The sequence below is a fragment of the Chiloscyllium plagiosum genome, unplaced genomic scaffold (genome assembly GCF_037043375.1).
Source record: "Chiloscyllium plagiosum isolate Xiang-an unplaced genomic scaffold, Cpla_swu_hap1 HiC_scaffold_15, whole genome shotgun sequence".
Classification (NCBI taxonomy): Eukaryota; Metazoa; Chordata; class Chondrichthyes; order Orectolobiformes; family Hemiscylliidae; genus Chiloscyllium; species Chiloscyllium plagiosum.
In genome coordinates, this window is record NW_028270153.1 from 48,412,550 (window position 1) to 48,438,947 (window position 26,398).

General features: G+C 39.8%; 1 protein-coding gene across 6 annotated transcripts in view; it reads left to right on the plus strand.

Moving 5' to 3' along the window:
* Positions 1-26,398, plus strand: part of znf217 (zinc finger protein 217) — a 76,486-nt gene that overhangs the window by 19,135 nt on the left and 30,953 nt on the right. For all 6 annotated transcript variants that reach the window (XM_087994940.1, XM_087994944.1, XM_087994943.1 and 3 more), the window contains one exon: positions 19,961-21,820. In XM_087994940.1, the coding sequence (XP_087851066.1) occupies positions 20,113-21,820 (1,708 nt within the window). In that variant the 5' untranslated portion in view covers positions 19,961-20,112. The remainder of the gene's footprint in view (positions 1-19,960; positions 21,821-26,398) is intronic.

A 26,398-nucleotide genomic window follows, 5' to 3' on the forward strand; every position in this document is an offset into this window, starting at 1 on the left:
ACTTAATTTTAAAATTGTTTTATGCTGGTAGGGTTGGATCAGTTGTTCACCATTTTGGAGTGGCCTTTCCCATTCATTGACTCGCTGTCACATAGGAATAGAATCAGGCCACTCTGCCCCTCAAATCAAGTCTGCCATTCATTAATGTAGATCTGATATCCCTGGTAACTTTTGAGCCCTTTATTTATCCTAAGTCTATCTACTTCTGCTTTTTGTTTTTTAAAAAAAAGCTCTCTGCTTCCACCATGTTTGAGGGGGGGAAAAAAATTAGGGTTTGCATTTGAGTGGGGAAAATTGTCATCCTCTGCTTTTAAAGAAAGTATACTCCTGTCGGGGTGAAAGGGAAGGCTGGCAGGTATAGGGAATGCTGGATGACTAAAGAAATTGAGGGTTTGTTTAAGAAAAAGAAGGAAGCATATGTCAGGTACAGACAGGATAGATCGAGTGAATCCTTAGAGTATAAAGGAAATAGGAGTATACTTAAGAGGGAAATCAGGAGGGCAAAATGGGGACATGAGATAGCTTTGGCAAATAGAATTAAGGAGAATCCAAAGGGGTTTTACAAATATATTGAGGACAAAAGGGTAACTAGGGAGAGAATAGGGCCCCTCGAAGATCAGCAAGGCGGCCTTTGTGTGGAGCCACAGAAAATGGGGACATACTAAATGAATATTTTGCATCAGTATTTACTGTGGAAAAGGATACGGAAGATATAGACTGCAGGGAAATAGATGGTGACATCTTGCAAAGTGTCCAGATTACAGAGGACGAAATGCTGGATGTCTTGAAATGGTTAAAGGTGGATAAATCCCCAGGACCTGATCAGGTGTACACAAGAACTCTTTGGGAAGCGAGAGAAGTGATTGCTGGGCCTTTTGCTGAGATATTTGTATCATCGATAGTCACAGGTGAGGTGCCGGAACACTAGAGGTTGGCAAACGTGGTGCCACTGTTTAAGAAGGGCGGTAAAGACAAGCCAGGGAACTATAGACCGGTGAGCCTGTCCTCGGTGGTGGGCAGGTTGTTGGAGGGTATCCTGAGGGACAGGATGTACATGTATTTAGAAAGGCAAGGACTTATTCGGGCTAGTCAACAAGGCTTTATGCGTGGGGAAATCATGTGTCTCAAACTTGATTGAGTTTTTTGAAGAAGTAACAAAGAAGATTGATGAGGGCATAGCAGTAGATGTGATCTGTATGAACTTCAGTAAGGCGTTCGACAAGGTTCCCCACGGGAGACTGATGAGCAAGGTTAGATCTCATGGAATACAGGGAGAACTAGCCATTTGGATACAGAACTGGCTCAAAGGTAGAAGACAGAGCGTGGTGTTGGAGGGTTGTTTTTCAGACTGGAGGCCTGTGACCAGTGGAATGCCACAAGGATCAGTGCTGAGCCCTCTACTTTTTGTCATTTACATAAATGATTTGGATGCAAGCATAAGAGGTACAGTTAGTAAGTTTGCAGATGACACCAAAATTGGAGGTGTAGTGGACAGCGAAGGGGGTTACCTCAGATTACAACAGGATCTGGACCAGATGGGCCAATGGGCTGAGAAGTGGCAGATGGAGTTTAATTCAGATAAATGCGAGGTGCTGCATTTTGGGAAAGCAAATCTTAGCAGGATTTATATGCTTAATGGTAAGGTCCTAGGGAGTGTTGCTGAACAAAGAGACCTTGGAGTGCAGGTTCATAGCTCCTTGAAAGTGGAGTCACTGGTAGATAGGATAGTGGAGAAGGTGTTTGGTATGCTTTCCTTTACTGGTCAGAGTATTGAGTACAGGAGTTGGGAGGTCATGTTGCGGATGTACAGGACTTTGGTTCGGCCACTGTTGGAATATTGCATGCAATTCTGGTCTCCTTCCTATCGGAAAGATGTTGTGATACTTAAAAGGGTTCAGAAAAGATTCACAAGGATGTTGCCAGGGTTGGAGGATCTGAGCTATAGGGAGAGGCTGAACAGGCTATGGCTGTTTTCCCTGGAGTGTTGGAGGCTGAGTGGTGACCTTATAGAGGTTTACCAAATTATGAGGGGCATGCATAGGATAAATAGACAAAGTCTTTTCTCTATGGTCGGGGAGTCCAGAACTAGAGGTTTCAGGTGAGAGGGGAAAGATATAAAAGAGACCTAAGGGGCAACTTTTTCAGCAGAGGGTGGTACGTGTATGGAATGAGCTGCCAGAGGATGTGGTGGAGGCTGGTACAGTTGCAACATTTGAGAGGCATTTGGATGGGTATATGAATAGGAAGGGTTTGGAGAGATATGGGCCAAATGCTGGCAGGTGGGACTAGATTGGGTTGGGATATCTGGTCGGCATGGACAGGTTGAACCGAAGGGTCTGTTTCCATGCTGTACATCTCTGACTCTAAATGGGTCATCCTTTATTTGGAAACTGAGCTGAGTTCTAGAATCTCTCAACAGTAAACATCTTTTCTTCTTGTACATCTGATCAAGCACTCTTAGTATTTTCTATTTCAGTCATGTCATCACTCCCAACATATGGAAGCATAGACAGTCAAATCTTTCCTCCTGAGACAACCTATCCATTCGAGGAATTCGTCTAGTAAACCTTCCAAATGTTTCCCACATATTTATCCTTTCCTTAAGGAGACCAGTACTGTATACTGTACACTATTTGATCTCATCAATGCCTTGTATAGTTGAAGCATAATTCCTACTTGTGTATTCAATTTGTTTTGCAATAAAGTTATTTACTTTACTTGCATAGTAACTTTCTATGATTCATGCATGAGGCCACCCATATTGCACACTCAGCTCTGCAATCTCTGACCATTTTGATCATTAGTAGGAATAAGAAAAAGAAGAATTTTCATGTTTCCCCACATTATGCTCCATTTGCCTCATCTTTACCACTCATTTAACCTGGCAATGTTGCTTTGTAGCCTCCTTTTAATCCTTTTTTTAAAAACTTCAATTTTTATCCATCCTCTTTGTTGTCAAAATTTTAGTAACCATAGCAAAAACCTGAAAGAACTGCAGATGTTGGAAATCTTGAAACAAAATCAGAAAGTGCTGGAACATCTCAGCAGGTCTGGTAGCATCTGTGGAGTGAACGCTGAGTTAATGTTTCTGGTACAGTGACCCTTCCTCAGACCAGATGGTATCTAGGAAAAAAGATGATTTTTATGTCGAAGATAAGGTGAAGGCGAAGGGGTGGAGCCAATTCAGCATCCACTCTGGTCAGCATCTCTGTCTCAGGCTTGCTGTAATGCTCCAGAGAAGCAGTGCAAGCTGGAAGAACAGCACATCCTTTTCCACTTGGGAGCCATGAAACCTTCTGGAGTTAATATTGAGTTGAACAATTTTAAGGCTTGCACACCTTCCTTTCCACCCCACACCCACACATTAGGCCTTGTCATCACATAGCCCATTGTCAGCTAATGGTCCCCATTCGCAGCTCGTGATTGTCCTCGGCTGGTCTCTGTATGCACTTGTTGTGTCTGTCCAACTGTTTCTGTCTTTGTCTCTATCTCCATCTATTGTTCGCACGTGCATGCACACGCACAAGCATATGCACACATCCTTTTCCTAGATGCCATCAATTCTAAGGAGAAAGTGAGGACTGGAGATCAGAGCTGAAAAATGTGTTGCTGGAAAAGCGCAGCAGGTCAGGCAGCATCCAAGGAGCAGGAGAATCGACGTTTTGTGCATAAGCCATTCTTTTTGATCTCCTGCTCCTTGGATGCTGCCTGACCTGCTGCACTTTTCCAGCAATACATTTTTCAGCACCATCAATTCTAAGGAAGTGCCACTGGTCCTAAAGTGTTAACTCTGCTTTCTCTCCATAGATGCAGCCAGACCTGCTGAGATTTTCCAGCAGTTTTTGTTTTGCAACCATACTTTTGGTCCTTTCAAGTCATTATGTATAAAGGTTAAGTAATATTTTAGTATTTTCATTTCATGAGCTAATTGGGACATATTGATGTAAACTATTTCAACTTACAAGGATGATGTTTTCATTATTTTTGAGAAAGCTTGTTAAAACCAAGCTAAGCTTTTTATTTAGGGAAAATGGGATTTCACTTAGCTGCACTTTTCAGGAACACAGCGAGAACCATAGCCTTATATGTGGACTTAGTGTAATAACAGACTGTCAGTTCAGATACTTAAATTTGGTTACAGAGTGCTTTGGTATCTAAACAGAATTCTCCCACTATATAAGTAATTACAAGCTGGGTATGTCCTTTGATACTTAAATGTTTGTGTATCTTTTGACTATCTTAAGATCATTATGTTTACTGTTTCGAAGCATCAAATTATCAGTTGATTGGCTGCTTCTGAAATGAATGTTGGCGTATTATTGAGCCATGTAAGTGCTCAGTATACTCCAATAAACAATTGTTTTTTGTGTAGCTTTGAGGAAAATACAAGGGTTTGAATCTGAAGACGTTGAGGTATTTTACTTATTTCCAAGCAAACTTTTGAGTAAAAATTATCACTTGCACCCAGTATCTTCTGTGGTAGCCCCTACACTTCACAGAATGCCTTGAGGACAATTAGGATGGGCAGAAAATGCTGACATAGTCAGTGCCCATAAATGAATAATTGGCAATTATAAATTGACTGCCTTTGAAATGAGCAGCTTACACAAATATGAAACCAGAGGGTGCCCTTGGGGGTTGCATTTGATGTGTAAAATGGTCAGTCTTTGTCCTTTTCTATCTCTCAGCCATCTCTTCCCTTGGGGGGCCCCCCCCCATCCCAGAACCACAACCATCCTTCCCCTGTACTCCATTTTCATGTAATATAGAATAATCGGTGTGTTAAGAAAAGCATGTTGCTATAGGCAGAATGACTGTTCTGTAAAAATAGATGCTAATGTTACCCATAGAGTTACTGGCATGCTTGACGTGGACCACTGCATTACACATGTCATGATGTGGAATTGAAGACCTGGTTCACTTATAATTATACATTTATATAATGTTAGCTCATTCAAAATTGTTGCAAGGACTATACCAATAGAATAATTCAGAATTTTATTACCGCAGTACTGGCAATCTGTCACTTGAGGGCATATCACTTGCATAAAAGTCATAATTTCATTTGTTCTAATGGAAGTTGGTGCCTCAAAATATTTAGTTTTCCAAAAGAATTCAAAGAAATGCCTAGTCTTGAAACTTGTCGTCGGTCATTTCTTCGAATTGACAATAAAGGTCAGCACTCTGAATTCCTAGAGAATACGCATTTACCAATTATTCCTAATTAGTGTCTGTCTTCTCTGGCATTACGTTTTGAAGTGGTTTTTGAACAAGAACTAGTGTTGAATGCGAACAGATTTAAAGGGCTTTCATACAAATGTTTGACTGCAGCACTGAAAGATCGATCATTAACCTATATTACTTGACAGTTTGTCACCTAAATGTTTATTTTTGCAAATAGTGAAAGGCTAAACTGGAATTTCTTTGGGCTTTTATATGGGATGCAGTGACCCCCATGGACATCTTTTGGGGACTTTAAGTCAGTGTTTTGATGTAATTTCAGTTTAATTCCTTTTCGCACACCTCTAAATAAGAGCATAAGATATCTTCCGCTGAGGAAGGTATTTTGAAACATTTTTCCAAATCTGTGATGGAAAGGTTTTTTTTTCTGTATCTGTACGATGCAAAGTTGATTTGCAGCAGGCACAATTCTAACTGTTTTCTTGTAGGTTCTATGTATCTTGTAAATGATAGACTCTAATGAATGTTGTAATACTCACATCATACCCTGGGAAACAAGCTGGCTAACTGCTTAAAACACCTGTAGGCTTGGCCACTATAGCTTTATGTTTGTGATGGTACAAACATTGAAGTATTGAATTTGAATTTGTTCGGAACTTTTGTTAGATTTGTGACAGTATTGTTTACAGATTACAGCAAAAGTACAAGTTTTGAGATATTTTGAAGCAGTGTAATGGAGAAAGATATGTTTTAGCAGAATTAAATTCCAGAACCAAGAAGTAATATTACAGCAAAAATGTATACCTGTGAAGGTGAGGCATTGTTATCACCTGGAAAAGGCAACCTGAAAACAGCAGAAAGCAATGCATAGTTGTATTATCCAGCATTAGTTGATGTGGTGTGGTAATTTGTTTTGTTTCTGATTAATACTGTTCTTAGCTCTTCATTTCAAATGTATTTAGCAAACTTGATTTTCAAGCTGTCTAACATCAGTTTGAAACAAATTTAATGAAACCGGCTCTAGTGTTTTCTCAATTAAATCAATGTCTATTTAACAAATTTTGTCTTTGGTGCTTCTTGTAATTGACTTTCGTGAGCTTGGTATGGCTCTACTCATGTGGTTTTGGCATCAGCTATTTTGCATGGCAATACCATTCCTACATCCCATTGTAGGTGATGGAAAAATAGTCTCCAATTTCCATTATGAATCCAGTAGCCCCAGATGAGTGAATGTGGATGTCAGATGAAGAGAATCCTATTTCACTGTAATGCTCCTTGTGTCATGGAGGTTAACATCTAAGGTTACATGAGCCAAGGTGTTGAGAAGATCAACAAAAATTAGAGAAAAAGTAATTTTTGAGTAAAACTTATTCCTGAATGATATGCTGGAACTGACAACTGGAAGCAGCAGATTCAAACCACTATAAATGCCGGAGGAAAGATCACAGAAGTGCTTCACAAGAGGCTCCCAAGCACTGAGGATGTCACCTAGACAGGGGACGAAACGTCTGCAACACAAATTCCCAGCTCGGCGAACAGAACCACAACAACGAGCACCCGAGCTACAAATCTTCTCACAGACTTTGGCTTTCATTATTGACATAGCTGTACAAGCAGGCAAATGTAGTGGTGCATTTCTATGCACTGAGCTCAAGTACTTTGTTTATCACTATAACAGTGAGCCAGAGTTTTGCTTCTCTTTGTGATTGAGTCTCCTATCACTCTGGCAAGCGCTTGTTCTAGTCAGTTTGAATAATTCACATTCACCATATTTTGGTATTGACAATAATAACATGACTAGTTAAATGATCAATTGTGCTATTCTTTCCAGTTACTAGAATGTTAGTCTCTTAAAGTTTTCAATCTCTTAGTTGACCATAAGGCCCTTCTGTGGTCTGAGATGACTGGCTAATCTGAGGATTACACCATCTCTGGTGAGAGGGTGTAACTTTCATGGTAATCTTGAATGGTTCAGGAATTGAACCCATGCTATATTGTCATCACTCTACACTACACGCCACAACAACTGTCCAGCCATTTGAGTTAACAGACTCTCTTTCTCCTTAATGAGATTATTTTTAAACAGTTTCGTATGACAATTGGCATGTCATTAGATTGTCTAGCCAGTTTTAATTGTAAACAATAATCAAAAATGTCTCTTTGCAAACTACAGTTGAAATTGAGAGTTCACATATTGTAGGATAACTAGCAAAGCTGTTGTAGTTTATGTACTATGTTAAGTAAAAATGGTAGTACAGTTCATTTTAGACCGTTAGAGAGAAGGATGCACTGTAGTGGTAATTTCACTGGGCCAGTAATGCAGTGCCCCAGGCTAATGTTGAGGACATGACTTTGAATTCCATCTTGAAAGATGGTGAAATTGGAATTCCAACTAGATTTTGAAAAATGCAAAAACCAGTCTAATGATTAATATGTTAACACTTTTAAAAAAATCTTCTGGTTCACTGTCCTTTTTAGGGGTGGAAGTCTGCTATCCTTCTCTGTTCAAGTTGATCTCTAATTCCACACGCACACCATGTTATTTGAGAATTACCTGCCTGCTGAAATGGCAAGTCACTTGAGCTATGATAGATGTGACTGCAGTGGTTCACGAAGATAACTTGCCAGCACCATCTTGTCTAGGGCAAGTCGGGATGTTCAATAAGAAAAACAGTCCCTCTGACTCAAGGATGCCTTGCTTGCTAGGCTGGTTTGATAAGCCATCTCAATGTGCAATTTCCAGTCTCTGCACGGTAGGTAGTGCTTCAAACATCCAGGGTGATAAGGAGGTGGCTCGAGAAATAGTGGACGTGTTGGTAATCCTTTTCCAATGTTCTATAGGTTCCAGATCAATTCCTGCAGATCGGAGGGTAGCTAATGTCCAACTTTTCAAGAAAAGAAGAAGAGAGAAAACAGGAAATTATAGACTGGTTAGCCTGGCATCAGTGGTGGGAAAGATGCTGGGGTCAATTATAAAAGATGAAATTATGACTAATTTGGATCACAGTAACAGAATAAGTCAGAGTCAGCATGGATTTACAAAGGGGAAATCATGCTTGACTTCTGGAATTTTTTGAGGATGTAACTATGAAGATGGACGAGGGAGAGCCAGTGGATGTAGTGTATCTGGGCTTTTATAAAGCCTTTGATAAAGACTCATATCAGAGATTAGTGAGCAAAAGTAGGGCACATGGTATTGGGGGCAAAATACTGACTTGGATTGAAAATTGGCTGGCTGACAGGAAGCAAAGAGTAGGGATAAATGGATCCCTTTCAGAATGGCAGGTGATGACCAGTGGGGTACCACAAGGCTTGATGCTGGGACCACAACTGTTTACAATATACATTTAATGATATAGATGAAGGCATTAAAAGTAATATTAGCAAATTTGCTGATGACTCAAAGCTGGGTGAAGTGTGAGAAGGTTGTTATGAGAATACAGGGTGACTTGGACAGGCTAGGTGAGTGGACGGATGCATAGCACATACAGTTTAATGTGGATAAATGTGTGGTTATCCACTTTGGAAAGAATAGGAAGGCAGATTGCTATCTAATTGGAGTCAAGTTTGGTAAAAGGCAAGTACAACGAGATCTAGGTATTCTTGTACATCAGTCAATGAAAGCAAGCATCCAGGTACAGCAGGCGGTGAAGAAAGCTAATGGCATGCTGGCCTTCATAAGAGCAGTTGAGTAAAGGAACAAAGAGGTCCTTCTGCAGCTATACAGGGCCCTGGTGAGACCGCACCTGGAGTATTGTGCGCAGTTTTGGTCTCCAAATTTGAGGAAGGACAGTCTGGCTATTGAGAGAGTGCAGCATAGGTTCACTAGGTTAATTCCGGGATTGGTGGGACTATTATATGCTGAAAGATTGAAGCGACTGGGCTTGTATACACTTGAGTTTAGAAGGGTGCGAGGGGATATGATTGAGATGTATAAGATTATTAAAAGATTGGGCACTCTGGAGGTAGGAAGCATGTTTCCACTGATGGGTGAGTCCAGAACCAGAGGACACAGTTTAAAAATAAGGTATAGGCCATTTAGATTAGAATAGAAGAGAAACTTCTTCGCCCAGTTAGTGGTGGACATATGGTATACTCTACCCCAGAAGGCAGTGGAGGCCCAGTCTCTGGATACTTTCAAGAAAGAAATGAATAGAATTCTTAAAATGGAATCAAGGGTTATAGGGATAAGGCAGGAACAGGATACTGATTGAGGATGATCAACCATGATCATAATGAATGGTTGTGCTGGCTCGAAGGGCTGAATGGCCTACTCCTGCACCTATTGTCCCTTAGTAGCAGAATTCCTAAGTTGAGGAGTTGCATAGGATTCTGGTGTCTGGCATATAAACAACAAGCTAAACTCCTTTTGAGTGACTAGTGTCTCAATGCTGAACCTTTTGGTTTGGTATTCATGCAGTAATCAAACAGCTCAGTCACTGCTTTCCGTACATAAGGGTGAATGAGGGCATGGTCGACCTAACTACTAATCCTTAGTTTTCATCTTTTAATGATTAACTTGGATTTTTATTGTTACTACTTGCACTCCACACAATTTCTTGATCTTTATCATTTGATTTCTGTGCATGGACTTAGCTGGTGTAGATTAATGCATTATTTGATTTTTTTTTTTTCAATTTTTTTAAACTTCTAATGAATCTCATTCTCAAACTCAATTTTTTTAAAATAAGGCAACTGATCCAGAGCCATAAGATTGGTGTATTTTTGATAGTTCTGACGTTTTCTACTTTATTTTGCTTCCATTGCTCTAGTTTAATTATTTTAAATACATTTTCATACTCTTGAAAGTAATTCAAAATGGAGATTGGGGCTGGAGTATTGATGGAATTTTCCCTATCTCTGTAGTGCATAAGAATTTCATTATGATATGTACTCTTTGATCTCTACACCATATGTTCAATCTAAATAGGAAATACAGTAAATGTTGTCATTTTTCTTTCAAATACCTGACGTCCAATGATAAATGAGACATTTGTCTGACTGAATCTGCATATTACAGGTAGGAGGCATTAAGTTTGATTATTAGGGTATTTATTCATGCAGCATAGCTCAGTGGTTAGGACTGCTGCCTCACAGTGCCAGGGATCTGGGTTCAATTCCACCCTCTGGCAACTGTCTGTCTGCAGTTTGCACATTCCTCCCATGTCTGCGTGGGTTTCCTCCAAGTGCTCCACTTACTTCCCACAATCCAAAGACTGAGCTATAGGGAGAGGTTGAATAGGCTGGGGCTGTTTTCCCTGGAGCATGGAAGCTGAGGGGTGACCTTCTTATAGAAGGTTATAAAATCATGAGGAGGATAGATTGTCTATTTATCCTAAGTTTCTCTCCTGGGGTGGGGGAAGTCCAGAACTAGAGCGCACAGGTTTACGGTGAGGGGAGAGGTGTAAATGGGAGCTAAGGGGCAACTTTTTCACACAGAGGGTGGTACACGTATGGAACGTGCTGCCAGAGGAAGTGGTGGAGGCTGGTACAATTGCAACATTCAAAGGGCATTTTGGATGGGTATATGAATAGGAATGGTTTGGAGGGATATGGGTGGGGTGCTGGCAGGTGGGACTAGATTGTGTTTTGGATATGTGGTCGGCATGGACGAGTTGGGCTGAAGGATCTGTTTCCATACTGTACATTATATATAAACTCAATGTGCAAGCTAAGTAGGTTGGCTATGGGAAATGCAGGATTACGGGAACAGAACAGGAGGGTGGCTGTAAGTGAGATCCTTTTCGGAAGATCGGTGAGGGTTTGATGGGCCGAATGGCCTGCTTCCCCATTGTTGGGATTCTATGATTCTTAATTCTCTGCACAAGAATGGTACAGCCCAATAGAAATGACTAGCTGTATTGGGCAGCACAGTGGCACAGTGGTTAGCATTGCTGCCTCACAGCGCCTGAGACCCAGGTTCAATTCCCGACTGACTGTGTGGAGTTTGCACATTTTCCCTGTGTCTGCGTGGGTTTCCTCCCACAGTCCAAAGATGTGCAGGTCAGGTGAATTGGCCATGCTAAATTGCCTGTAGTGTTAGGTAAGGGCTAAATGTAGGGGTATGGGTGGGTTGTGCTTCGGCGGGTCGGTGTGACACTTTTTTTCTGACCACGAACATTCACCATCAAATAGAAGTAAAATGTCTTTGCCATTCAAATGTTTTTAAAAAAAAAAATTGTCTTTCTCAAAAGTTTTTGGAATTCTGGTACAGGCGCTACCTTGATTAGTCCAAAATATGATTTTCCGTATCTGGATTCCCAGTGAACCACACGCACAACATTGTACTATAGACTAAAGAAAAATCTCCCCCTCAAACTGGGTACTATATGTTTATAGTACCATCCATAAAGTACGTTGGTGTTGCACATGAATTTGAATTTGTTAGTGATATTGCACTAGTTAATAGAATGCAGTAATCCCATCTGTAATCATTGTGCATATGCTTTCTCTAAGATCGTTAAAGAAAGTGTAGTCAATACTGTTCCCCTGATTATAAATTAATGTTTTCAGTGTTGGAGCATTTACAAAAATAATAGTTTGCTCATTTAAAACATCCCAGTAGAATATCCTTTGATTTTTCCAATTTAAAGCAGGTGAATACTTTAGAGTTTTTTTCTTCTCTTCTCCCCTGTAGGTTTTATTTAGGGAAATGCTGACCTGTAATATATATTGCTGCCGAATGTTACTGATTTCAAAATTGTAAATAAAACTGAACTCTGCTTGTCCAGCTGTAGTAATTGCTGCTCAAAAATGGTGTTTCAGCTGCTTTTACAATTAACCGTTGTATTTCAAATAACATTTGGATTTTGACATGTGGATTCTTCACAGCTAGTGGCAACCCATGTCTAAGCTTGTCTGATTTTTAAATCCTACCTATTGGAAACACTGGGTCTCTCCAGTGAACCTTTATAGGTTTAGCTGGGGCTTGGGTGCAGTACTGCAAGTCTGTCACACTTGAGGGAAGTTGATAATGTTAATCTTTTGCCGCACATAATAGCATTTGGAAAGATTCCTCAAGTTAATATTGTCATCTTTAATGTGTCCTGATCAGATTGTACTGAAATTTTACATAATCAAAATACTACGTATGCATGCATCAAGATGTTGAATGGTAAATTAGGTGATGAAGACGGAGAAAGCCAAAGCATCTGTTGCAGGGAATTTATGGTGCTTGTGCTAATACAAATAATGAATTAAATGCTCACACCCAAATATTGCAATTAATAATGGCTTTTAGAGCATTGAATTGGTTTTTGCATTGAAGAAAGGCTTGCATTTATGTAGAACTTTGCATGACCGTTCAAGTACTTTTGAAATGTAATCACTTCAAATCAAACTGTTAATGTCAGGCTTCCAAACCAGAAGGGACTGCTTCAGATCATGGTGTAGTTGTCAATTCATATCAACGTGGAAGCAAAGCATTGCAGAAGTAGGAAATCTGAAATAAGAACAAAAAATGTTGCTGAATATTTTCAGCATTGGTGTTGAGCCAGAGTTAACACTATTTCACACTGACGGATCATCAATCTGAAATGTTAACTCCTGTTTCACCACACATGCTGCCTGACCTGAACGCTTCCAGCATTTTTCTGTTTTCATATCAATGTATCATGCCTATCAACGTACAGATGAGAAAAGAGAGAACCAATTTCAATCCAATGAAAACCATTTTGACGGGATTTTCGAGTTTTAGCTTTTTAGACAGGGTACTAAAAACCGTACGTGGCAGTGTTTTATGTAATATTGACTGGTTTTCAGGCTGCTGGAAAAGCTTGCTCATTTCTGCATTAGCAATGGTATGGAATAATATACAGTGGGATTGAATGTAAAGCCTTATTTAGTATTTTGGTAGACGTTCTTTCTTTAAACAAGATGCAAAATATATAGCTCAACAGAGGGACAGTGACTTATTTTGAAACTAAGTATAGGACCAGTATGTTGCAACAAAATAATAATGGACTGTGTAATAAACTTGGCACAACTGCAGGTACCACCTGCTGCACAAAGCACTTTGTGTGTAGCTAGCTTCCAACAGTACCAGCATAAATAAATCCATGATGTGTCATTAAAGAAATACTACTCCAGTCAGTCTTTCTGTCTCGTGCTCTCTTTTGACTCTACTGTAATCACTTTTCCACTGCAGAGACATATAGTGTTTGTGTGTGTGTGTACGCACGCCTGGCTTGAGTTCTTAACAGAGTAGGGAATGTTGTATGTGTAATATTTGAAGCTTTGGTTTGCAATACGTAAAACTTTACTTCAAAGATTCTTTAGGGTCCTGAAAACAGGTATTTGCAACAACACCAGGCTATTTTACCATCCAGGGCAAAGCAGCCAGCTTGATATGTCATCTCATCCACCACCTTCAGCATTGACAGAGGCAGCAGTATGCGCTTCTAAACTTTAATTGCTAGTCAAACCTCCTTCAACAGTATCTTCTCAACCTGTGTACTCTACATGTTCATGAGCAGCAGATGTCTGGGAATGTTACCACCTGCAAGTTCCCCTTCCTCTTTGATGTCAGCATCAAAGATCTGAAATGTCTTTTTCTTTTAATTTAAAATATAATTGGACATGAGGACAATATTGTAGTCAACTTTCTTTGGGTTATTTATCTAAGTCAACGTGGTAGAATTTTAAAAAATGCAGATTCAAATTGGGATGCATCGTTCTGTACACCACTTGAACTAGAAAGTATAATTTTATATTGTTGATGTAAACTGTGATTAAAACTTGGGGAAACCTAGTAAGAAAAGTAAGTGTGTTTTTAATGGTGAAGCTAGCATTTATAAAATGTTGTAAACTTCTAAAATAGTTTGTCATGTTAACACACTTCCTTTGATTTAACTGTCATTATTTCAAGTTGGGCAGAGAATCACCGCCTGTCTAATACTAGCAGTCAGTCTCCAAGCAGAAGTTTGTAAAGAATTTGAAACTGACGATTTGTAAATAGTATTTTGTGTTTTTAATCTCATTCTGGCTTTTCTCTTTGATTTTTGACCCCACAGCTATTCACAGTAACTGGAGAAACCAGTGTTTTTTTTTGTAATTTAGAATAGTAATCAAATGTGGTTAGGTTACAACATTTCTGACGAATATAAAAGGCTTTCATTTCTTTCAAGAGTCTTTCACAATTGCTGGATATTCAAAATCATTTTACAGCTAATGAAGTACTTTTTTGAAGTATGGTCATGGTTGTAATATCTCAACAACAGTGAATCTAACCATCATCCCTTGAAATGCAATAACATTACCACTGCTGGACCCCCCCACTATCAGCATCTTGGGAGGTTAGCATTGGTCAGAAGCAGAAACCAAGTACCACATAAATAATGTGGCTGGAAGAGCAGGTCAGAGGCTGGGAATTCTATCATTCTTCTCTTGTCTTCCTGATAACTGTCTTCCATTTCAAAGGCGCACAGGAGTGTGATGAAAAGCTCTCCACTTGTCTGGATGTGTGCAGCTCCTCCAACAACAACACCAGACTCTTTTACCATCCAGGGCAAAGCAGCCAGCTTGATATGTCATCTCATCCACCGCCTTCAGCATTGACAGAGGCAGCAGTACGTGCTATCTACACTTCAGTTGGTAGTCAAGCCTCCTTCAACAGTATCTTCTCAACCTGTTTTCTCTGCATGTTCAAGAGCACCAGATGTCCGGGAACGTTACCACCTGCAAGTCCCCCTCCAAGTTATATGCTCTGTCCTGATTTAGAATTCAATTGTTCCTTTTGTCACTACATTAAAATTTTGGCAATCTATTCCTAACTTTGGCTATACAACCTATATCACATGAACTGCAGCAGATTGAGAAGGTGGCTTACCATCACCATCTTGAGCAAATAGAATTGGTTATTAAACACTGGTAGTATACCAATGATTCTCACGTTCTGTGAACTGGAGGTATAATGGACAGTGAAGAAGTTTACCTCAGTACAACAGGATCTTAATTAGATGGGCCAATGGGCTGAGGAGTGGCAGATGGAATTTAATTCAGATTAATGTGAGGTGCTGCATTTTGGAAAGGCAAATCAGGGCGCAACTTATACACTTAATGGTAAGATCCTGGGGAGTGTTGCTGAACCAAGAGACCTTGGAGTGCAGGTTCATAGCTTCTTGAAGGTAGAGTCACAGGTAGACAGGATAGTGAAGAAGGTGTTTGATATGCTTTCTTTATTAGTCAGTGCATAGAGTTTAGGAGTTGGGAGGTCGTATTTTGGCTGTACAGGATATGGGTTCGGCCACTTTTGAAATACAGTGTGCAATTCTGATCTCCCTCCAATAGGAAGGATGTTGTGAAACTTGAAAGGGTTCAGAAAAGATTAATAAGGATGTTGCCAGGGTTGGAGGGTTTGAGGTACAGGGAGAGGCTGAATAGGCTGGGGCTGTTTTCCCTAGAGCATCGGAGGCTGAGGGGTGACCTTCATAGAGGGTTATAAAATCATGAGGTGTACGGATATGGGAAATAGAAAAGGTATTTCCCTGGGGTGGGGGAGTCCAGAACTAGAGGGCATAGGTTTAAGGTTCAATGGAGCAAAGTTTGGAAGGGTCCAAAGGGCAACATTTTCAAGCAGAGGGTGGTGTGTGAATGGAATGAGCTGCCAAAGGAAGTGGTGGAGGCTAGTACAGTTACAACATTTGTAAAAAGGCACCAGGATGGGTATATGAATAGGTAGGGTTTACAGGAATATGGGCCAAGTGCTGGCAAATGCAACAAGATTAGTTTAGGTTATCTGGTGGGTATGGGCAAGTTGCTCTGAAGGATCTTTTTCCTTGCTGTACATCTTTCTAACTCTTATAAAATAAACACACCTCTTGCAATGATCAGTGCAGTTAGGATTTGATCTGTTTTATGATAACTGAGAGATAATTGGTTGTGACGTTGGAGAGAATTTCCAAGCTTCTCTTCAAAAACAGTGCCACAAAATATTGTATATGCACCTAATAAAGCAGACCGCTTAGGTTTAACGTTTTTGTCTGCAGGATAATACCTCCAAGTGGATCAGAGCTGCACTAATGTTTCAATTTTGATTTTTGTGTTCTGGTCCTGGTATGAATTTTAACCCTAATGAACTTTTGTGATTCGTAGGCTGGGGTGTTACCAGTGAAGCCACAGCTGACGCCACCAGACTGCACATTGTTTTCTATTTGTTGCTAATATTTGTAAAGTATAAGTAATTTTGATCAGGCAACCAATGATCTATACCTATCATTCATGGAGACAAAGAAAATTTATGAACTCTCTTATACTACTTTAGAAACAAGGATGGAATAGCAGAAGAGGGATTCCAAGACAGTTGTTTGTGTGGAAGAAGGAAGCCAAGTTTTTATCCTTGTTCTGTCCTTCTAGACTTGTGTGGTTTTAGCAGAAAACATACGCATATATTCCCTGTTAACCACTCCAATCTGAGCCCCTGAGACTTGAGTGGGCATGGGGTGGAGTAGTGCAATTTGAGGAATAATTGGGATGGGAGATGAATTTTGCCAAGAGCAAAATTATCAAAGTTGGAAGAGAGAGAGATCAAATAAGCAGCTGTAAGGATGTTGTGGCAAGTGGTGAGTTCAAGGCTAAGTGGTGTTGTAAGCTGTATGACGTTTTGTTTTCTTCCTTGAAGAACTCATCCAGGAAGTGGTTGTCAGTCTTGTTTCAGTCATGATCATTGAGAAAGAATCCTTTAACAATTAGTGCCCAACCCTACATGTAGGTAGATCCTGAGCTACTTTTTGTTGTGTTCAACAAAATAAATTTGGCACAAATATTTTTAGGCCCTTTTACATCAAGGAGTAATCACTAACCGTTTTGTCTTTTACTGAACGAAGCTGATACTTTTCTTTGTATCTTCAAAATGTATGCAATACTCTTTTTGTTTGTTCTACTCTTTGTTGTATTAAATGGATTATTATCACTGCCAGAGTATTTACAATTCCCTGATCATTTTTATGTTGTATACAGTTAATGATAGCATATTGGCAGTGACAGGATTGTTTTAAAATTTAGAGTCACTGAATAGCCATTTCACAGTGACCGGAGAAATTAAGTTGGGAGTTAAACATGAGAAAAAAATGAATACTGAAAATCTGTTCAATCCAAACTAATGAACTTGGGTGTAGAGTTTTAATACTGTGCCACCATGTGGCAGCAAATTTTTTGGGGGGAAATGCACATGGCTGGGCATTGTTTTTAAGACCAGGAGGGGGGGAAAAATACGCTCCGGAAGTTGGGGTTCTTTTTAAATAGTACGTTAACAATTTCATTTTGTGATCTTTCTGTCCATTGTTGAGAATGAGTGTACAGGAAGAGATTGCCATCTCCACGTTCACCCAATGTTTATTACATAGTTATAGATATGTACGGCATGGAAACAGACCCTTCAGTCCAACCTGCCCATGCCGACCAGATATCCCAACCCAATCTAGTCCCACCTCCCAGCACCCAACCCATATCCCTCCCAAATCTTTGCATTCATATACCCATCGAAATGCCTCTTAAATGTTGCAATTGTACCAGCCTCCAGCACATCCTCTGGCAGCTCATTCCATACACGTACCACCCTCTGCGTGAAAACGTTGCACCTTATGTCTCTTTTTTTTATATCTTTCCCCTCTCACCCTAAACCTAGCCCCTGTAGTTCTGGGCTCCCTGACCCCAGGGAAAAGACTTTGCCTATTTACCCTATCCATGCCCCTCCATGATTTTGTAAACCTCTATAAGGTCACCCCTCAGCCTGTTCAGCCTCTTTCTATAGCTCAAATCCTCCAACCCTGGCAACATCCTTGTAGATCTTTTCTGAACCCTTTCAAGTTTCACAACATCTTTGAGATAGAAAGGAGACCAGTATTGCATGCAATATTCCAACAAATGTCCTGTACAGCTGCAACATGACCTCCCAACTCCTGTACTCAATACTCTGACCAATAAAGGAAAGCATACCAATAGTCAAGAAAGTAAAGTTAGTGAAGATCAATGTTCTTGTTCCCCTTTTTGCAGTATTTTTGCCCAGCAATTGTCTGTGGGATTGCAAAGGGGTTGCGAAACGGAGTCTTGTCTTTGAATAACCTGCAGAGAAACAAAGTGCATGGAGTATGCAATAGGTTTATGTAGCTTCTATAGGCATTTGTACTAGAACATTGATTAGAAATGGCACAGTAACCAGACAGGGATCTTAGGGGATTAGGCAATAGCATGGTGGTCAGTTCATTGCATTAATAATCCAGAGCACCAAACTAATGGGGACAGGCCTACAAATCCCACATGGAAGATAACGAAATCTGAATACCATAAACATCTGAAATTAAAAGCTGGCCTAATGCTAACCATGTCTAAATTGTTATTTATTGAACTAGATTTTGTTTGATGAACTACCAGCCTTTTTAAGGAAGAAAATCTTTAATCGGTCGAGCTGATACGTGACTCCAGACCCCTTGCAAAGAGTGGCTCTGAAGTAGCTCAGCACAGGCATTTAAGAGTACTGTTTGTCCAGAGGGTGACAAATACAGGCTTTGTCAGTGCCCACATTCTACACAAGGCTAAAGTTGTGAAATCCCTAAATAGGATAGGTAACTATGCATCTCCTTACCAGGAGAAAATGAGGACTGCACGGAGTTAAATTGAAGACTTTAAATCAGCAAATCAGAATCTGAGCAAGGTAGTGCAAATTGAGCATATTTATTTCAATATCAATCATGTGAGAAATGAAAGAGCAAGTGAGAAAGGTGGTGCGAAGGGGATTTTCTTTTTAACATCTCCAACAATAATTTAATCCTCAAGTATTGGACTTCCTGTCTCAGACTCCATTCTCCAGATTCCCTGTTTGAGATTGGATGTAACCTGGAAGGTGTGTCTCAGGACCCCTTAAGGCCATGACACCTGATGATTATTTTGAAATCGCATGGGACCTTTTAATGTTAAAAGGCCTGATGTTTTTCTGTTGCCCACAACCCTCCTTTTGAAATCTAGCCACTGGGCTCAAGATCAAAATGTTGTGCCAGAAATGTGTGATTCCCTGGATGTTTACTCTGAAAATGTTACACTCTTAATAGCTGGTCATAACTCTGATTAGCCAGAACAACTGAAATGAGGAGCAGGGGGATTCCTGATTGTTAGGTGAAAGTGAGGACTGCACATGCTGGAGATTAGAGTCAAGTGTGGGGTGCTGGAAAAGCACAGCAGGTTAGGCGGCATCTAAGGCGCTGGAGAATTGACGTTTCAGGAAAAAGCCCTTCTTCAGGATCTCTGATGCCTAGGAGAGGGATGGAGTTTTCAGTCAAGATGGAAAATTCTCGTAGATAATAAGAACCGTGATGTCAGTTCTGATCAAGTTTTAACTTAGAGCAACTAAGCATAAATAGGATTTCCACTTGAATGCCAGTGAGCACTGAGGTTCCCCATTATTTCTAATGTAAAATCCAGTCCGATGAGTCCAAAGGAAAATAGAGATAGACACCCAGCTCTCCAATTTTAGCAGAAACAAATGTGTATAGAAATGACTGTTAACTCCGTTTCAAACTGGACGGTTTTCAAACAGCCTGTCAAAGAGCAGCTTCCTTTTTGGATTGTTGATTTCTTATTGTTCTTTATATTCCTGATATTTGCTTTGCAGTGTAAAGCAGTTATACATGTTTGTGTTAAGTATCTTATGAACTGAAGCTATTTTTCTATTCATAACTATTTTTAGCACCAGAGCATAATACTTAACTATTTTTTTGTTGTTTAATATTAATGGGCTAAATGGTGACAATTTTAATCTTATTTTGAATGTTGTGTATTCTGCTTTCAGCAACTGCATCCCCTGCATCTGTTAAGTACAAGGATAGAAGAAAAGCAAGCTTTTGACATTGAAATTGAAATTCTAAAGCTTTATTTGTCTCAAATAATGTGTTAAGAACAAAACTACGAGACCATCAAGAAAGAACATCTGAGGAAGAGCTTATGCCTTGGTTTACTGATAAACACACACATGAATTTGTGATGAAGTCTACTGGGAGTACCTTAACGAAAACATCTGAAGACGTCAGAGATGATATGAACTTAACACTTGATGAATTTTCGAACCCAAAAAAGTCTGTTGAACACCATTGCTCAATTTGTGACCAGTGTTTTCCTTTTGATAGTCTTTTAACTCAACATATGCACATGCATTCAAACGAAAAGCGTCAATTTTGTGATCGTAGAATTTCGCAGAAAGCAAATTTGAAAATTCATCTTCAAAAGCACAAAGAGCATTTGCAGCAGGGTAGAAAAACTGAAAGAAATAAGGCTGCTTTGTCTACAAGCTTTGAAATCCCAAGTGCTCTGTCTAGTAGAATCAGTCCTAATGACGTTGAAATGAATGATACTGATGTAAAGCCTATAAATGGTGTTGCTTTAACTCTGGATGCATTAGAAAAAAATATTGCAGTCCATGCTGAAGAACTTTCCCTTCTGCCTTGTATGTTTTGCAATAAAGGCTTTCAACACTCTGAAGAACTCCGTCACCATGTGGTAGTTCAGCACCGGCCCACCCTATGTGAGCCTGCAGTCCTTCGAGTGGAGGAGGGTTTGAGTCCTATGCTAGAGATGCACATTACAGCAAGTTCTCCAGAACAGGAGATTAATGATGAAAGTGAAGATGGTGAACTCAGCTGTAAAGTGTGTGGACTGTCCTGTGAGAGTGCTGTGAGTCTGGAAACTCACATGAGGAAGCACAAGGATTCATTTACCTATGGTTGTAATGTATGTGGCCGACGCTTTAAGGAGCCTTGGTTTTTGAAAAATCACATGCGAACACATTCAAGTAAAGCTAGGGGCAAATCTCAGCCGGATTCAGAAGGTCCTGCGACGATCAACAACGTTATTGTGCAGGAACCATTTTCTGGCCATGTTGTATCTCCTTATAAAATGTGCATGGTCTGTGGCTTTCTCTTCCCCAGTAAAGACAATTTGAAGGAGCATAGTAAAGTTCACAACAAAGACATGCCTGATGATGATAGAATGGATGACTATTGCTTAAATCAGGAAATTGTAGTACCACAGGAGGCATTCCTGCAAATGCTACAACTACGTCCCCACTTAGCACAAAATTGCAAACCTGTGAAACTTGGAAAATGGATACCTGAACTTGATCCCTTTAATACGTACCAGGCCTGGCAGCTGGCCACCAAGGGAAAGGTGGCAGTTGGTCGAGAAAATGTGAAAGATCCAGGGCAAATAGCAAACTCTGAGAATGAAGAGGAGCCCTCGGACAAAGAGGAATCTAGTGAACATTGGACCTCCGATAAAGGCAATCATGGTGCTACTGTGGAGAACCTTGACAAGACTAAAATCAAAAGCAGCAGTTTATGTCAGAGTGGACCACCCACTGTGGGTGACATTGACGTTGACCCAAAATTGACCCAGAATAAAACTAAACCGACCAACTGTACAATGTGTGGTAAGATTTTTAGAACCTACCATCAGTTAGTGCTGCACTCCAGAGTACACAGGAAAGGCAGGAAAAGTGTAGAGAACCCTCCAAATTCAGTTGATAGCAGTGAAGCTGGCACTCAATCTGTTGATTCGGTTAAAACAATTGAAGACCATAGTCCAGAAACGGACAAACCTGAGGAGGGCTCTGAAGAGGGATCAGAAGATGGAGCACTGGGAGAAGGACCTTCATCAGGTAGGACAGGTATACAGTTATTGGGATGTCTTCTCAAATTTCTTGCAAATTCTCATTTTTCAACATTTGAACGTCCTGTTGAGCACCCCTGCCACCTTTTTCTTTTTCTTTTGCTTTGGATAAGAATCTATGCTAACTTCTGACAGTATCTCACTGAGAGACTATAAATTTTGGATATATCACAGGATATTTAGTAACATTTCACAAACTTGAGTTATCTTCCTTTGTTCTGTATTGTTTAAAGTTATATCTCGAGGAAATAGATTTCTTACAAAAAATGCTTTTTAAATTCTCCCTAAATAATACATAAATTTGTACCTGAATCTTAAAATTGTATTTTTTCAAATAAGCTGTGCGATTATTGTACTACAACATTTAAGATTTCAGCAAATCTTGTTTTTAGTTTGTTTTTATTATTCATTGCTATTCATTTCATATAAAGATAATTGCAGTAAGAATATATTGCCTTAAGATTACTCGTTGTCTCATTTCAAATACTTTGTGTTATTGGCTTACGAGTATAACTTCTAAATATTTATAGTTTCCACATGTCCTCATTGAAAAGTTGTTTTTCTAAGATTAAACTTTTAGACCAAAGCAGTGGTGAATTTCTTAACGTTTTGGAGAGATGATTAGATTAGATTCCCTACAGTTTGGAAACAGGCCCTTTGGCCCAACAAGTCCATGCTGACCCTCTGAAGAATAACCCAACCAGACCCATTTCCCTCTGACTAATGCACCTAACACGATGGGCAATTTAGCATGACCAATTCACCTGACCTGCATGTCTCCGGATTGTGGGAGGAAACCCACGCAGACACTGGGAGAATGTGCAAACTCCACACACAGTTGCCCAAGGCTGGAATCTTACCTGGGACACTGGTGCTGTGATGTAGCGGTGCTGTGATGTAGCAGTGCTAACCACTGAGCCACTGTGCCGCCCCCCAAAGTCATTGAAATCCACCCTCTCCTGCCATCTCTTATCATCACAGTTGTCAGGTCAGAAAGACTGGTGCCAGGCTTGTCACAAGCAAACAAAACAACACACACGGGAAACAGGAAAGTATTCTTATTGTTGAATTGAGTGCTGCCCTTGTAGTATTCTGTGATTCTATCAAGGAGTAGGTTTGCATCAGGGCAGGTTTTGACTTCAGCGTGCAGGTGGTAAGTAAGGAGTTTGGATTTTCTTGAAACAGCAATCAATTTTTACATGTAATTGACTGTTATTTGAGGTTATATAGTAATTGAAACTAGCTTTACTTAAATATCTTGTATATCCCACTACATTTTCAATTGCTTGTTTGGGGAAGGGTCTAAACCATTTAATTAAAATTCAGTTTGTGGGGTTTGATCAAATGTTTTGGGTCTTGCAAACTTTTGGTTTTGAACTTTTATTAATCGCATTATATCATTCAAATGAGTATAGATTGCTTCCATAGGTCATGAGGAAAAGAAAGGAGCTAACATGACACTTTGTGAAACAAAGCTGCTGCTTTTGCAACACAAGTAGCTCAGTGTGACTACTCCTTTTGTAAGGAAAAGCAAACGTGTTGCTAAGTTATGCTGTTTTTGGATGAGCTTGTATTTCTGTTTAAAGCTGAAACCAAGAGGTCTAGTGTAATGTTGTTTTGATGCCTTTTGAAGTATGAATTAAATGCATCGAAAATGGAATTTGAAATAATCTGGTGTTCCCTATTTGTGTTCTATGCATGCTACAAATTTGCTCACATCTAACTGCAACTATCTAGACAAGTGAAAGAATCCTCTCTGTGTAAGAACTCCAGAATGTAGCTTCAAACACAAGCCAATAAAATACTTGAACTGCAGAGAGCAAATTAATTCACAAAATGTAATGGGCATGAAGTTTGAATTGTTTGCACTCATTGTTTTTGGCACATGCATATCTATATTGGATCCACTGAGATTTTCCCAATCCAGCATGGTCGTCTTGAGTTTAAGATATGAAGGTGTGCCTTCTCCCTTGGGTTATTTGCTCATGCGCCACTTCTTTGCAAAAGAGGAGAGCATTTGTCAGTGAGTGTGGTGCATTGTATTTGGGTGATTTGGCTGACTGACTGTGTATGGTGAAGCCTGTGTGTGTTATAGGGGTTGTAATTAATAGGGTTCTTTGTGTGGTGAATTGAACAATGACTGAGGCTAACTGCGTTGGTGTAATGACATTTGAAAGTGTGTTTACTGACCTTGACCAATGGTGTAATGCTGAACTATTTGGGGACTACATCTGAGCCGTTGGGACTAAATTTCTGCATCAACCTCCATGATTATCAGTTTCCACTGTATCCTGAATGACTCCTGGCTTCTGGATACATGATACCTTCCAACTTTCCATTGCTTCCACTAATAATATCGAAATCCCCAAATCCTGAATCCTGTCTCTACATTGTGCCATTATTTAATGTTCCTCAAACGAGGTTCAGTTTATGCACCTGCCCTTTTAAACAGTGTTAGCCACTTGTGCTATTTTGTCCCTTCTCATATGTCTACCATTTAGTAGCATATTTAATGTTGGCTGGATGTTGACATAATTGAAAGGAGCAGAAACTTGGTGAAAAACTTGTGTTGCAGTCACTGGGTGTTGGTCAGTGTTGCAAAACAAATTTACTTGTGTCATTTTGCAAGGACTTTGGAATTTAATCCTTCCCTGGTAACTGGGCATAGAATATGTAGAGTTATATTTTTCAAGGACTCCCTCCCTTCCTCTCCCTATGCCACCTGATTAGTTGCAAAATGCATGTGGAGGTATTTGCCAACATAAATTTTTGTGGGACACAGTTAAATAAATGATGTGCTATGCGCAATGCCTGATTTCATCTCTCACTAGTGATTAATTTCAATATGGTTGAAATGCTACTGTTTGCACTGCCGTGTTTTCCATGAAATGTTTTACCAAATATTTGAAGCTGGTCGCTAAATTTGGTGACAGTGTTAGTCGAATGTAATGTGATTGCTTCTGTGTGCTTTGCAGTATTATTTTAATATAAAAATAGACCATGATGAATAATACAATCACTTCCAACTAGATGAAAATAGTTGTTTTTGTACAGGTATGCTGGAAACTTTATGGCATGCTTACTACAGAGATACCAGAAAGTCTAGTTTGGCATTGATTATGTCACTATAATAGTCTCACTGAAATTAATTTCTATCAGTTTGAGGTTAGAACTGCCTTGAAGCTTTTTATAATGACAAGTGAAACTGACCAACTCCTGAATATTTACATTAGGGCAGTGACTGAGTGGAATTTTGCTGGTTAGTTTGCCTGCTTTGAGTAGTTTACCCTTTGTAATGGTCTTTCATTCTTCCACCTTTTGGATTATTCAACGACTTTTTTCCTTTCCTGCCCAAGAATGTAGATTTGAAAAAGTTGCATGCACTGGGATTTCTAAAAATTGCTTGTGCATGTTTTCTGCTTTGTTCCTCTTTGAAAGTAGTTCACTTCAAAGGTCAATTTCCTTGTGACTTGCAGACCATTGTTTGTCAGTACTGCTGTAAGGAATTTAGTCTAGTGGTTTTTCAAGATCAGGTGCATTTATCATACTACACAAATCAGTTTTAGACGTGGAATTTACTTTGCACATTCTTTACGTATTTCTAGCTTTCTATATGGAAAGCTATCTAGTTTATTTGCAAGCACATGTTCATTGTCTGCAACAACAGTAGGAGTGCACCATCTAGTGTTTTATTACTTTTTTACGAGAAGCATTTTTCTATTTCACCAAACTTCTGATACCTGAGAAATACATGTGACACTGTACTGTGCACATTGATAAAATGACCTTCAACTTAATAAATGTTGGACTATGATTACTGTGACATCTGTGTACTCTTGAGTATTCTGTTCTGATTTTTGTGTTTAAAAAATACCTTTCAAGTTCATGCCTATGTAGAATTGTGAAGAATGATATGGAATACCCCAAAAGAAAACTGCAGCATGTAGGAAAATGACCAATTGAAATAAATTAGACTGTGCCATCTTCCTTCCTTGCTTTTTTTTCTTGTGCTCTCGCTGCTGTTGCATGTTGTAAAATTAAGTTGAAGTTGCATTCAAAGAGTAAGGCCTGGACTTTTGCTCTCAACGTTGTTAGAGTCATAGACATTTACATCACAGAAACAGATTGTTCGGTCCAACTCGTCCACCCAGCCAGGTATCCTAGATTAATCCTTCTAAACCCTTCCTATTCATAAAACTATCCAGATGTCTGTTAAATATTGTAGTTGTACCAGCCTCCTCCACTTCAACTGGCAACTCATTCCATACATGGACTACCTTTTTGCGTGAAAAAGGTGACCCTTAGGTCCTTTTTAAAGCTTGACCACCACCCCCTCAACCTAAACCTATATCCTCTCATTCCGGACCCCCCAGCCCAAGAGAAAGACTTTGTCTATTTATTCTCTCCATGCCCCTCATGGTTTTATAAATCTCTATAAGGCCATCCTTCAGCCTCCGACGCTCTAGGAAAAAAGCCGCAGCCTCTCCCTATAGTTCAAACCCTCCAACGCTGACAACGTCCTCGCGGATGTCTTCTGAACCCTTTCAAGTTTCACAACATCCTTCCC